We start from the raw sequence: 14637 nt of genomic DNA, 5'->3' as shown, positions 1-14637 counted from the left end.
AGTGATCGAAGGAAGACTGCCAATTGACAGCGATTTGCTTTTTAGCACACAATGTGTGCAAAAGATGTTTTGTACCAATGTTGGTGCAAGAAAAAGGTTCATGCTGTAGGTTTTAATATGATTACTCTACCCTCCATACCCCTGAAAGAGAATCTGCTATATATCCACTTGTTTCTTTTGTTGGTTCAGTAATGCTTCTTTCAAGTTGCATTTACAATGACTGCTGAAATAAACCTATAACCTCCAAGTTGAACAGAATCCTGCAGGTAGACACATCTGGGAAGAACTATGGGTGTGTGCTACTAAACGCTCCCTCTGGTTCACAAACCCACATCCAATTGAAATTTTTAAAAGTGAACCATTCCAAAGTTGATTCTACCTCGCCTTTCTGATATAAAGACTAAGCACCACTGTGGTGAACATTGGCAAAAAAGGAAATCATCTGCCTCCGTCTCCTCCGAAATAAAAGGAAGAAGCTCCCTTCTAACACTTACACCACCAATTGCCCCAGTCTCGAGCCACCTCACAGAAACTCATAAGTAGCTACTTTTACGAAATGCTTAGTAGAGAGAATGAACGAAAGTTATTTCAACAAATTCATTCTCAAATGCACTAATAAAAAGGCTGGTTTCTTCACATTTCAGCTGACAGATTTAAAGATGGTGTATAAAAAAATGTATGCTAATAATTACCAATTACATATAGATGACGACAAGCGCACTATGCGAATGGCAGAGCGTACCTGGAGATCTGACCCCTCATCAATGCATCTAAAAACGCTTAAAAAGAAGAGAAATGCCTACTTTAGGAAAATAAAGCGCACAAAGTCGGACTTCTTTAGCCGTCAGCTGGACCAAGCTAGACACAGGCCAAGAAAACTGTTCGAACTAATCAAGACTCAAACAAAGACACAACCCTTACAATCAAACAACGCAACAAGCGACACCCCACACTGTGAAGCCTTCTCTGCTTTCTTTAAGCAAAAGACCGACAACATAAGAAATGACCTTGTCATGGATTTAAGCCGATTCCCCAATCACACCAGAATGTCTAACATTCAACCCAAAAACAAGGCATCATGGCTGCACTTCGACATCTACTCGGAAGAAGCTATACACAAACTACTCTGCACCTTGAAGCCCTCTAATCACCTCACAGACCCCCTACCTGCTAATGCAGTAAAAGACTTCATCCCCTTGCTCCTCCCTCTTTGGACCAAAATCATCAACTGCTCCCTTCAACAAGGTCTCATCCCAGACTCCCTCAAGGTGGGGCAAGTCACACCTATACTCAAGAAACCCACAGCTGACCCGTCTGACCTGAACAATTACCGGCCTATCACCAATATCCCCACCCTGGCCAAACTGCTGGAGAAATGTGTCCAACTCCAACTAACAAAACACATTGACCAATTTGACCTCCTCAACCCTCACCAATCAGGCTTCCGAGCGAAACATAGCACGGAAACAGCTATGACACACATAATCGATGACGCCCTCCAAATCCTTGACCGCAATGAGTCCTGCCTCCTCATCCTTCTTGACCTATCGTCAGCTTTTGACACGGTCAAGCATGAGAACTTATTGGAGCTGCTAAGCACTAGAATGGGTCTTTCAGGAACTGTTCTCAAATGGTTTTCTTCCTTCCTTCATAACCGGTCGCAGAAGTTCAAGATCGACAATGTGCTATCTAAACCGGTGCCTGCAGATCTAGGTGTTCCACAAGGATCTTCCCTCTCCCCCACACTGTTCAACCTCGTCATGGGACCGCTCGCCACCTTGCTCCAAGCATCCAATGTTCAATTCCATATGTACGCCGATGACACACAACTTTACCTAAAGATACAATCCCCGGAAGATATCAAACTACTGAATTCCACACTTAGCAACACTCAATCCTGGTTGGCCGATAATCACCTCAAACTAAATGCGCTGAAAACTGAGTTCCTACTCATCTCACCCCCGGCGAAGACTTCCACCACCCAAACGTGGCTCAATAACCTAACAGCACTCAATGTCCAACCTACCATCGTGGACTCAGCGAAATCCCTAGGCATCACAGTCGACGCCAGCTCAACATGCAACAGCACGTTAGCAAAGCCACAAAAGGGGCTAATTTCCAAATCAACACACTGAGGAAACTCAAACCCTTCCTCCCTGCCAAAGACTTCCAAACTGCTGTACAAGCTTTAGTCATCCCTCGCATAGACTACGGAATTGTGGCCCTCAGTGGACTACCGCTATCCACAACAGCACCCCTAAGAGCCTCCCTGAACGCTGCCGCGAGACTCATTACTGGCTCAAGAAAACATTCGCATATTTCCCCAGACTTAAAATCTCTAAAATGGCTGCCTTTTGAAGCCAGAATACAGCTAAAAATTGCAGTAATGACAAACTCGCCCGTGCACCACAAGGCACCCAACTACCTCGCGCAAAAGTTGTCTATATCAGGAGGGTCGAGATCCAATCGTAGTACAAAAAATCTACTCCTGAAACCTAGTAGATTCCGGAAAGAAAAAACATACAAGCGCTCCTTCTCAGGAATGGCACCCAGGATCTGGAATGCGCTCCCTCCGGAAACCAGGCTTATCTCCTCCACTGCACTCTTCAAGAAAGAGGTGAAAACAATCCTTCTGGCCAAGATCTCCTGAACTTTACAGATACTGGATCTGAGACTCTGCATCGCTCTGTATCACTGATCACCTTACTCTCTGACACTATACTCCTACCTTATGGGGTCACTACTACGCTACTCTCTTACTACCGACCAATATATGTTACTCTTTGGTGTATTTATATTACTTGTTTACCTGACTGTATCTTGATATGTTTCTGTACATTTTGTTATCCTACTATGTTAGTAATTACTATGCTGCTCCCATTATCTTGTTCATTCCTGTTGTCCCTACTCCTGTCTCTGTGAAGCGCTCTGATATCTGTAAGGATCTTGTTCGCGCTATATAAAACTTTGAATAAATAAAATAAATAAATAGATGTCAGCAATAAAGTCATTCTCCCATAGAGGGATCTGACTAACAATAACAAAACTAGAGTTGTAAAAGAAGATAATCAGAACCTAGGTGCCTAACAGGTACCCATCTACATGTTATTTTATGCACAGATCCCCAACACATGGTTATCAATTACACATTTTCCTTTTGATAAACAAGGATAGCATAATGACTGCAGTTGAAGATATGTTTAATTTATTACAAATTGCATGCTTTCATTTAGTAACTATTTGTTTTTTCTGATAATAGTTTTTTTATATTATTTGTCTGGGTTGTTTTCAGTTTAGGATCATTATTTTTTAAGTTTAATCTTCTGGCGCTTCTTTTGGGCCAGTTTAATTTAGGTATGAAAAATAATTAATAGACATGAGTTTACAGGAAGCTAAACTAGCATGCAGTTTGGGTTTTAAATGCTGTAACACCTGATCAGTGAATAACTAAGTTTTGAAAAGTGTGATGATGACTGAGAACGTGCATCGGTTACATATTTAACAAGGGAATGTGGCCATAACTGTTTGCACCTGCACCACCGCAGTTTATTCATCTACTGAAATCTGCAAAGCGAAAAATATCAGGATTAAAGTAGTCAAAAGATGAGCTGTATCTTCTAAAACGAGTTGGATGTAACATTTTTTCAGGCCAACAGCAACAAAGAATGCAAAAGAGAATAAACCAGCTGTGTGGATCTCTCTCCCATGAAGTCGAATGGACCATTCGAGCGCTGCCAGAAGACTCCAGGAAGTGAACATTGCTTCTCAAATGAGCTAGAACATGCATGCTTAAAAATCAAGTCATGAGAATAGTTTTTAACTAGGTAATTATGCACCTTGCCATCCCATCCAAGAGGAAGGTTTTTGGGATTATAAATGATTTCATTTTCTTCATCTTCACTTTCACTCTCACTGATCTGCTCCTCCTCCTCCTCATCTCTCTCCTCCCCTGTGCGGGCCTGCTTCCGCTGAACATTCTCATGAGTGAGATGTCGCTGTTCCTGCAGACACCGTGAGAATATAAACAAACTAATGAAGCAATAAATGTGAAGCACAAGAGAAAGGTGCATATCCCCTTAATCTATAGTTAAAACTCAATGGAAACTCAAAGAAATGCACAGACCAACAGAACCAACACCTGCTTACTTTTACAAGCCAAAAGAGCAATACTCAGAAGAATTTAACAGTAATCAAACTTCTGCTATGTCACTAAAAGCCACACCATCCAAACCCACTGCTTCCCAAAACAACAAAGAATGGAAACATCAAGAAGCTTTTCCTAACACACACTGAAAATCAAAAAACTATGAAACTCAAAATAAATAAGACACTTACATTCACATATGTCCCAAACCACCTCCCCTATTACCACTTCGCAGTGAATTGGGAAATCAGTGGGAGAATACCTTGCATTTTTACACATCAGATTTAAAAACTCCACCACGTTTACAAACACCAGATACATATTGTCAAACATTCATATGTGAAAGAACTGTGTTTTTACCCCAAGAACTTCCACATATTCATAGACCTGAGCCTCTAGAAAAGAAATATCTTTGTTCCTTTCCATGTCCCTGCAAAAAAGGAGAAACATTTTAAGGAAAATAATTTGCAAGTGTCTAGCAAGATATTTAACAAATAAATTGACATACAAAATTAAAATGCAAGATTTTAACACTTGACAGCACCTCCCTTTTATAAATATTTAAGATCCTCAGTTTCCTTCACTACTTTTAGCTAAAGAATTCACTTCCTGGCTATTCGTTTGTAAAAAAAAAAAAAAACAATTCATGACTTCAGTGTCAAATTATTTTAACTTCTAGTAATTCAAGTAAAACTCCGTGTCAAATGACAAGTCAAAGACTTTCCTGAAGTACCGTCCAAGAATATGCATCAAGCTCATGTAACTAAAACTATGCTTTATAAATTACTTCCAAAGCTTTGTGGGTTTGCTTGATGATCAGCCCATCTATTGATAAGACAAAGTCTAGATAATTCAATTCAACAGCATTTGTTTGGCGTGCTCATATGATGTTACAATACTCACCCATCAGGGTATGTCTTTCCAAGGACCAAGCAGCCTAGAACAATAGTAAACCACAATACACCCGAACACACCCGATCATTATATCTCTAATCCAACAAAAGAGTCAAAAAAGCATAGAGTAAAGTTTCTTCCGCACAAAACGTTTCAGTTATGCCACTGATCAAACGTCCTTTCAATTGAAAACCAGGCACAGTCTTGAATCAGGTGCTTCCGTTCATTTTGATTTCCACTTTTCAAAATACGAAGAACAGCAGCAGCCGACGCACGTTTCGCACTATGGGCTTTTTCAAGGGTCTAATTCGAAATAATCGTATCCGATTGTTCGTGACCCTGCTTTGTATGAGTTAGCCTCCGTACTAAAAATGTAAGAACAATTAATGAATGAGCTATCACCCCAGTCGGGTAGTGAAATGACCTGATTTCAAAGTACTAGATCCTTTCCATGTGCTGCCTTGCAGATACAAGGACCGCTTTGTTCCTTTGTCGCTTATAAAATTATTCGGACCTTGATTAGTCCGTTCTGTATCTTCTCACATGTATGTAAAGTTGTGACCGGCGACAAAGGAACGAAGCGGTTCTTGTATCTGCGAGGCAGCACATGGAAAGGATCTAGTACTTTGAAAGCGGGTCATTTCACTACCCGACTGATACCTCATTCATTAAATGTTCTTACATTTTTAGTACCGAGGCTAACTCATACAAAGCAGGGTCACGAACAATCGGACATGATTATTTCGAATTATAGCCTTGAAAAAGCCCAGGAGGCGAAACGTGCGTCGGCTGCTGCTGTTCTTCGTATTTTGAAAAGTGGAAATAAAAATGAACGGAAGGACACGATTCAAGACTGTGCCTGGTTTTCAATTGAAAGGACATTTGATCAGTGGCATAACAAACTATTTTGTGCAGAAGAAACTTTACTCTATCCTTTTTCGACTCCTTTGTTGGAATAGAGATATAATGATCGGGTGTGCTCGGGTGTATTGTGGTTAACTAAAATTATGCTGACTGTTAACTCATTAAACAGCAAATGTAATTCAGTAAAAATTAGCATGCTGGAAATATGTGGAAAATCTTGGTGCTGAAATGCTGGAAGGTCCTCCAGCAGTTTCAATCAAACAGCTATAGTTCACAGTGGATTTATATTGATTATTTTAATTCACGAGGAAGTGTTTTCTCCCTATGACTGCATGTAAGCAAAATGCTACCTACCCAGTATGCATCTGTTCCTAGCCTATAGAGCTTTAGAGTCATATGCTGTGCATAGATCGCCATCTAGTTTTGGGTCCAGATGTTTGCACTTTGTTTTTCTTAGAAGAAGTCTTTCCAGTTACAAGGTAGGGGACTCCTGCTTTCGGTGATAGTGTGCATGGGCATCGACTCCATTGTTAGATTGTGTTCCCGCAGAGGGTGACAATGGAGTTAGTAAGAGTAGTAAAAGGGGATGCCCATGAATGGATGTATCTAAGTTGAATATGCTACTTACCAGTATGCATCTGTTCTTGGCATGTAGGGCTGCTAACATTCATATCTTAGCATTAGATCGCCGCCTAGTGTTGGGCTCGGATGATTGCACATTGTTGTCCTGGAAGAGTCTTCGAAGTATCCTGAGATAGGTGGCTCCTCCCCTGGACTACAGTGCGCATGGGCATCGGCTCCATCCCCAGATTGTTTTTCGCCATTGTGGCAGAAGATGGAGTGAAAAGTGTAAAGGATGTCCATGCTAATGAATAAATACAATAGTATATCTGCAGCTGCGACAGGCACCGGGGAGGAGGGCGGGCGATATGAATGTTAGCAGCCCTACATGCCAAGAACAGATGCATACTGGTAAGTAGCATATTCAGTTCGAGGCATGTGGGCTGCTAAATTCATATCTTAGCATAGAATACATAGCAGTCCCTCCATCAGCGGCGGTTGCCCGTGCCAGCTGCAGAAACCTGAAAAAGTGTCTTGAGAACAGCCTGTCCTACAGCTGCTTGCTGCTTGGAATGCACATCAACACAGTAGTGTTTTGTGAAAGTATGTGGTGTGACCCACGTGGCTGCTCTGCAAATATCCTCTAAAGGAATGTTCCCTAGGAAAGCCATGGATGCCCCCAGTTTGCGTGTGGAGTGCGCTCTGGGGGGTATTGTTAAAGTGCGCTTGGCTTTTTGATAACATATCTGGATGCACTTAATCCACCTGGCTATCCCTGCTTTGGAAATTGGGTTGCCTTTGTGTTGTGGTGCGAAGGCAACAAAGAGTTGTTTTGTCTTTCTAAAGGGTTGTGTTCTGTCTATGTAGTACATCAACGCCCTCCGTACATCTAAGGTATGGAGCATTCTTTCCGCCACCGTTTGCGGGTTTTGAAAGAATGCTGGTAAGTCAATAGTTTGGTTTAGATGAAACTGTGACACCACCTTCGGAAGGAATTTGGGGTTAGTGCGTAGCACTACCCTATTTGGATGAATTTGAATGAATGGCTCTTGGATTGTGAGCGCCTGCAGCTCACTGACACGCCTCAGAGACGTAATAGCTATAAGGAAAGCTACTTTCCACGTAAGGAACTGGAGTTCACACGAGTGCAGTGGCTCAAATGGTGGTCCCATCAGTCTGGTGAGGACGACATTGAGGTTCCACACTGGAGCTGGCGGTGTCCTTGGGGGAATGACTCTTTTCAGACCTTCAAGGAAGGCTTTAATGGCGGGCACTCTGAAGACAGAGAGGTGCTGCCTGTTCTGAAGATAAGCCGCTATGGCGGATAGATGTATCCGAATGGAAGTGTACGCCAGATTGCACTTGTAAAGATGCAACAGATAGCAGATAATGTTGGGGATAGATGCATCAAGCGGGTTGATGTCATTGGCTGTACAGTAGATGACAAAACGCTTCCACTTTGCAGCATAGCATGCTCTAGTAGTTGGTTTCCTTGCCTCCTTGATGATGCTCATGCATTCTGGAGGCAGGTTAAGGTACCCAAACTCTAGGACCTCAGGAGCCAGATCGCCAGGTTGAGCTGTTGCGGATCTGGATGCTGAATTTCTCCATGGTTCTGCGTCAAAAGACTGGGTGTGAGACGCAGTCTTTGATGCGGCACCACTGAGAGTTCGAGGAACGTGGTGTACCATGCTTGGCGCGCCCACGTTGGAGCAACTAGGATGAGAGTCATCTCGTGCTGCCTTAGCTTTCTTGCGACCAGCGGTATTAGAGGGGCTGGCGGAAAAGCGTACGCAAATTTGCCTGACCAGTTCATCCATATCGCATTCCCCTGCGACTGTGGGTGAGGGAACCTGGCGGCAAAGTGTTGGCATTTTGCGTTCTCTTTTGTGGCCAACAGGTCTATCTCCGGATGACCCCACTGCTGGAAGTACGGGTGGAGGACAGATGGGTGTAACTCCCACTCGTGCATTTGATGGCTGTACCTGCTGAGCAGATCTGCCATCTGATTGTCCTTTCCTGGGAGGTGTTCTGCCATGAGGAAAATGTTCCTCTGAATGGCCCACTTCCACATGCTCTGAGCCAGATGAGACAGCTGTGGCGAGTGGGTGCCTCCCTGCTTTTGAATGTAGTACATCGCGGTCATGTTGTCCGTCCGGACTAGCACGACCTTGTTGCACAGATGTACAATGAAGGACTTGAGCGCCATGAAGATTGCCGTCAGTTCCAGATAGTTGATGTGCATCTTCTGTTGCTGCGTTGACCATAGTCCCTGCACTGTGTAAGTGAGCACATGAGCTCCCCATCCCTGGAGAGATGCGTCCGTTGTCAGGACAATCTGCGGCACAGGCTCTTGGAACAGTCGGCCCTTGCAAAGGTTGTGTGGAGTCCACCAATGCAGAGAGTCGTATGCCCGACTGGTAACCAACACTAGGTCTGTCAATTGTCCACGAGCCTGTGTCCACTGATTCGCTAAGCACTCCTGGAGCGGGCGCATGTGTAGCCGTGCGTGAGGGACTATGAAGATGCAGGAGGCCATCATGCCTATCAACTGCATGAACACTCTCGCTGGAAGCGAGTGTTGTGGCCTGAACCTTTGGATCAGGGCTTGCATGCTGTCTATCCTGACTTGGTTTGGCTGAGCCATGGCCGTCAGGGTGTTGATCGTTGCACCTAGGAACTGCCGGACATGTGCCGGCTGAAGATGCGATTTTGGGTAGTTTAGGGAGAAACCCAGATCGTGAAGAAGGTGAATTGTAGTTGACATGTCCGCGGCGCACTGCTGCTCTGACTTGGCTTGTACGAGCCAGTCGTCTAGGTAGGGGTAGACATGGATGTTCTGCCTCCTGAGGTGCGCCGCTACTGTCGCCAGACACTTGGTGAACACCCTCGGGGCTGTTGTGACTCCGAAGGGTAGGACCTTGAACTGGTAGTGCCTGCCTTGAATAGTGAACCTGAGGTATTTCCTGTGTGACGGGTGAAGTGGAATGTGGAAATATGCATCCTTGAGATCTAAGGTTGCCAAGAAGTCTCCTTGGTTTAGCAAGGGAAGAATCTGTTGCAGTGTAAGCATGTGGAAATGTTCCGATAGTATGTACAGGTTGAGGGGGCGTAGATCTAGAATGGGTCTGAGAGATCCGTCCTTCTTTGGAATAAGGAAGTACAGGGAATATACCCCTGTGCCTTCCTCTCCCACCGGCACTTGCTCGATTGCTCCCTTTTGCAGCATCACCACCACTTCCTGCTGCAATAAGAGCAAGTGCTCTGCGGACATAGGCCTTTGCCTTGGCGGGATGTTGGGTGGAGTGGACTTTAATTCTAGGCAATAACCATACTGGACTAGTTGTCGCACCCACCTGTCTGTGGTGATGTTTTTCCAGACGGGCAGGAACTGCTGCAGTCTCCCCCCGACAGGTGTTAGGTGGTCGGGGGGCAGTGACAGAGAGTCACTGTTTGCTTGGAGTAGAGGAGCGGGGGTTGTTGTTTCCTCTGCCGCGACCTCTGTTGCTGTTATTCCTGTAACCTCCCTTGTTCTGTTTCGTGAACGAGGATTGTGCCCCACCTTTTGAGAACTGGGATTGTTGACCCATTTGTCCTCTGGTGACCCCACGTGCACCTGAGCGACGAAAATTGCTGCCACGAAACTGTTGAGACTGCAGGGCCCCCATGGATTTAGCAGTTTCCGTGTCCTTTTTTATTTTCTCTAGGGTGGTGTCAACATCTGGACCAAACAGACTATCAGGATTGACCGGTTGATTAAGAATTGTTGTCTGAATATCCGGTTTAAAGCCTGAGATGCGTAGCCACGCCTGTCGTCTCAGCATAACGCTAGTGTTGACAGCCCTAGCAGCTGTATCTGCAGCGTCAAGCGCACACTTGATGGCTGCGTTTGAGATTAGCTTCCCTTCGTTAATGAGCAGTTGTGTAGCTTCTTGGAACTGTGGAGGCAGGTGTTGTACAACCTGTTCTAGGGTATCGTAGTGTGCCCTATCGTAACGCGCCAAGAGCGCCTGTGTATTGGCGATGCGCCAAAAGTTTGATGCCTGTGCAGCCACTCTTTTGCCCCCTGCCTCTAGCACTTTGGACTCCTTATCCGGGGGAGGAGCTTCACCCGTTGTCTGGGAGTTGGCACGTTTCCTGGCATTGGCGACCACAAGAGAGTCCAGTGGCAATTGTCCCCGGATGTAGGCGGGGTCCGCAGGCGCAGGCCTGTACTTCTTTTCAATGCGAGGGTTGACCACTCTCGCTCTTGTAGGCTCCTTAAAAATGTCCCCAGCATGTTTGAGGACTCCTTTTAGCATAGGAAGTGTCTTTACTGTCCTTTCAGAGACTGAAAAGGTATCGAAAAGGAAGTCTTCCTCAACCGGGTCGGCATGCATGTCCACATCATGATTGGCTGCCGCCCTTTCAAGTAGTGCATGAAAGCCTGCTGAGTCCTCAGTCGGGGATGCACGTGCATTAAAGAGCTGCGGGTCCTGCCCCACACCCTGGGTGTTCTGGTCACCAGTGTCATCGTATGAATCCGGTTGTGCATCAGGTTCATCGATAGGGAAATTGTACTGCTCGTCCTCATCATACCCCTCACCCGCAGAGTGTTCTGGGGAGGGAGTAGGGCTCCGTCTTGGAGGAGGCTGGACTGGCTCCGTGAGGCCTGAGGCGTCAAGGGGCACCCTCTTCTTTTTCAGTGGGATGACATAGGAGTCCACTGGCTCCGAAGTGATTTTCCTCTTATAGAGGGTCAGCTTGCCTGTGTCAGCGTCGATGAAATGCTCTGAATCGTCTTCTGATTCGAGTACCCGACGTGGAAGCGGGGCAGCCGGCGAAGAAACTTGTTTCGGAGCCGATTTGGTTGAAAACGCTTTCGGCGCCTCCTTAGGTGGCAAAAGAAAGAGAAGTTTCCCAGAAGGCTTTGCCGGAGTGTCCTTTTGCGGCTGCGGCGATGGTATCGGAGCCGACGGGGCAAAGGCTTTCTCCCTGATTCTTTGCAGTGAGTCTGCAATGAGGGACGTCTCACTCACAGTGGGCTTCGTCGCTGACGAGGATGGTCTGATCGGTCCCTCGGATCCGACGTCCTTGTGGGCCTTGTGCGCTTTAGGCGCGGAACCCGTCTTCAGCGCCTCCGATTCCTGAGTCCGGGGCGCAGACTTCTTGTGCGTAGCCTCCTTGGAGCCGACTTTGGCGGGCTTGGACGGCGTCGTAGCCGCTGACCCGTGCCGACCATCTTTTTTGGAGGACCCCTCCTCAGGCGTCGGTTTCGATTTTGCAGCATCGGAATCGACGGACTTCTTTGGCTTCTGCGGACCGGAGGTCGACGGAGCCGATGGGGTAGCGGGCACCGACTTTTTCACCGGCACGGCAGCCATCTTAGGGACACTCGAGTCCTTAAGTTTCGGTTTCGTTTTCGGGTCGGCCATTTTAGGTGTTGTCGATCCCGATGGTTTCAGTTTCGTTTTCGAAACAGTCTGCTCAGCAAGTGAGTCCGTAGCCGGGCCCGAAGGCGGGGCTGTGGCTTGCGGCAACGGGTCTTGGGTAAGGCCGACAGGCGATCCCGTGTCCCGGTCGGTATCTTCGTAACCTTCGGGGCAGAGCTCGTCCCCCGAGCTGTCTGCCGCGGCCCCATAAATCTCATCGTCGTCTCCTACCTCTTCGACGTATTCAAGGCCTTGACCCGCGACTCCGTCGTCGTCTCCCGGATCCGCCTCGACCTCCGTCTCTGGTGGGGAGATTTGTAGAAGGTGACCCTGGACCTCTTCGTCTTGGTCGCCGAAGATGTTCTCCGGATCCGGGGCCGCTTGCTTAGCTTCCAAGCGCACCGCGCGCCGAAGCTTGAGAGTTTTCTTTGAGCGGAACTGCGCACACAATTTGCACTTTCCGTCGTCGTGGTCAGGCGAAAGGCACTTGTTACAGACGGGGTGTAGATCGATGTGTGGGTACTTGGACCCACAGAGCGGGCAGTACTTAAACGGGCTCCGCTCCATGTCCGAAAAGGCTTGCAGTCGTGTCGCGATGAGAAGGCCTCAAAGTTCAGAGAGCGAAGAAAACTCCGCTTATTCCGGCTCCAAGAGACGGAAGACTCGAGACCGTGCGCAGACAATACCGACGCAAGAAAATCGAGGCCTTTTGGCCGCTAAAAGTTAGTTTTACTTGGTTCCGACAGTAAGACGTCGAGACCACATCCGAACCCAATGGCGGAAAAAAACAATCTGGGGATGGAGCCGATGCCCATGCGCACTGTAGTCCAGGGGAGGAGCCACCTATCTCAGGATACTTCGAAGACTCTTCCAGGACAACAATGTGCAATCATCCGAGCCCAACACTAGGCGGCGATCTAATGCTAAGATATGAATTTAGCAGCCCACATGCCTCGAACAAGATGTTATTGCAACAGGTATAGGTACCCGGGGAGGCAGGTGGCCGCATATGACTCTACAGCTCTATATGCCAAGAACAGATGCATACTGGGTAAATAGCATTTTCCGTTCAAGGCATATGAGCTGTAGATCATATGCTGTGCATAGAATATATATAGCAGTTATCTCCCAAAGAGGTGGCTAACCTGCATCTGTTACAGTGGTCTAAAATAGTGTACGTAAAACTGCCTGGCCCACTCTAGCTTGTTGTCTTGCTAACACATCTAAACAATAGAGTTTTGTGAATGGGTGCGGTGTAGACCATGTTGTAGCTTTGCATACGTCATTAATGGGTATAATTCCTTAGAATGCCATAGAAGCCCTCAGTTTGCATGTAGTGTGTGCTAGGGGGAACTGTTAAAATTAGTTTTGCTTTGGCATAGCATGTTTGAATGCACTTGACTATCCACCTTACAATATCTAATTTTGATATGGGATTGCCTTTGTGTAGCAGAGCAAAAGCGACAAAAAGTTGATTTGTGTTACAGAAAGGTTTTGTCCTTTCCATGTAATAAAGCAATGCTCTCTTCACATCTAATGTGTGTAAGGCATGTTCTGCCACTGAATCTGGTTGAGGGAAGAACACGGGTAATTCAACAGATTGATTGATATGAAAAGCAGAAATGACTTTAGAAAGGAAGGAATATGCTACTTACCAGTATGCATCTGTTCTTGGCATGTAAAGCTGCAGAGTTGTACACTTAGCAATAGATCGCCACCTGGTGTTGGGCTCGGATGATTGCAGGTTGTTGTCTTCTTGGAAGAAGTCTTTGTAGTCACGAGATAGGTGACTCCTCCCTTGGACAATACTGCGTATGGCCATCGACTCCATCCTCAGATTGTTTTTCGCCATGATGGGAAATGATGGAGTTAGTAGAAGTAAAGAGAAAGGATGTCCATGCATGTGCATCTAAGTAAGATGAGTACTGGAACGGATACAAGTCCCGGGGAGGCGGGAGGACGTGTACAACTCTGCAGCTCTACATGCCAAGAACAGATGCATACTGGTAAGTAGCATATTCCGTTCGAGGCATATGAGCTGCAGATTGTACACTTAGCAACGATTGTGCAGCAGTGTCTCCCCTAGCGGTGGTCGCTTGTATCCTTTGCAGCATACTGAAATAGTGTTTTAAGGACAGCTTGGCCTACTGCAGCTTGCTGCTTGGCTTGCACATCAACACAATAGTGTTTAGTGAAGGTGTGTATTGTACACCATGTTGCTGCCTTGCATATGTCCTCTAGTGGTATGTTTCCTAAGAAAGCCATAGAGGCTCCTAGTTTGCGAGTGGAGTGTGCTCTAGGAGGAACTGTTAGTGTAGGTTTAGCTTTTTGATAGCATATCTGAATACACTTTACAATCCATCTGGCAATTCCTCCTTTAGAAATGGGATTGCCTTTGTGTGGGGGAGAGAAAGATACAAATAGTTGTTTTGTCTTTCTGAAGGATTTAGTCCTGTCTGTGTAGTATAATAGAGCTCTTCTAACATGTATGGTGTGTAAAGCCCTTTCTGCAACAGAGTCCGGTTTTCGAAAAAAACACTGGTAACTCTACTGATTGGTTAAGGTGAAAATGAGTAATAACTTTTGGCAGGAATTTTGGATTGGGTCTAAGAACCACTTTGTTAGGGTGTATTTGAAAAAATGGTTCTTCTATTGTGAATGCTTATATTTCACTAACTCTTCTGAGAGAGGTGATGGCAACAACGAAGGCCGTTTTCCATGTTAGGAATTGCAGTTCACACTTATGTAAAGGCTCAAAAGGGG

The 14637-nt window shown here is 46.1% G+C and overlaps 1 protein-coding gene across 1 annotated transcript in view; it reads right to left on the bottom strand.

The window, feature by feature from the left end:
- Positions 1-14637, bottom strand: part of SF3A3 (splicing factor 3a subunit 3) — a 241738-nt gene that overhangs the window by 52974 nt on the left and 174127 nt on the right. The window contains exons 12-13 of the mRNA XM_078681237.1: positions 4505-4574; positions 3837-4001 (exon numbers count right to left, since the gene is read on the bottom strand). Of these exons, the coding sequence (XP_078537363.1) occupies positions 3837-4001; positions 4505-4574 (235 nt within the window). The remainder of the gene's footprint in view (positions 1-3836; positions 4002-4504; positions 4575-14637) is intronic.

Source organism: Lissotriton helveticus, chromosome 3_1, assembly GCF_964261635.1.
Source record: "Lissotriton helveticus chromosome 3_1, aLisHel1.1, whole genome shotgun sequence".
NCBI classification, from domain to species: Eukaryota; Metazoa; Chordata; class Amphibia; order Caudata; family Salamandridae; genus Lissotriton; species Lissotriton helveticus.
Note: the sequence above shows the minus strand (reverse complement) of the source record. Positions and strands in the feature narration are given on the sequence as shown.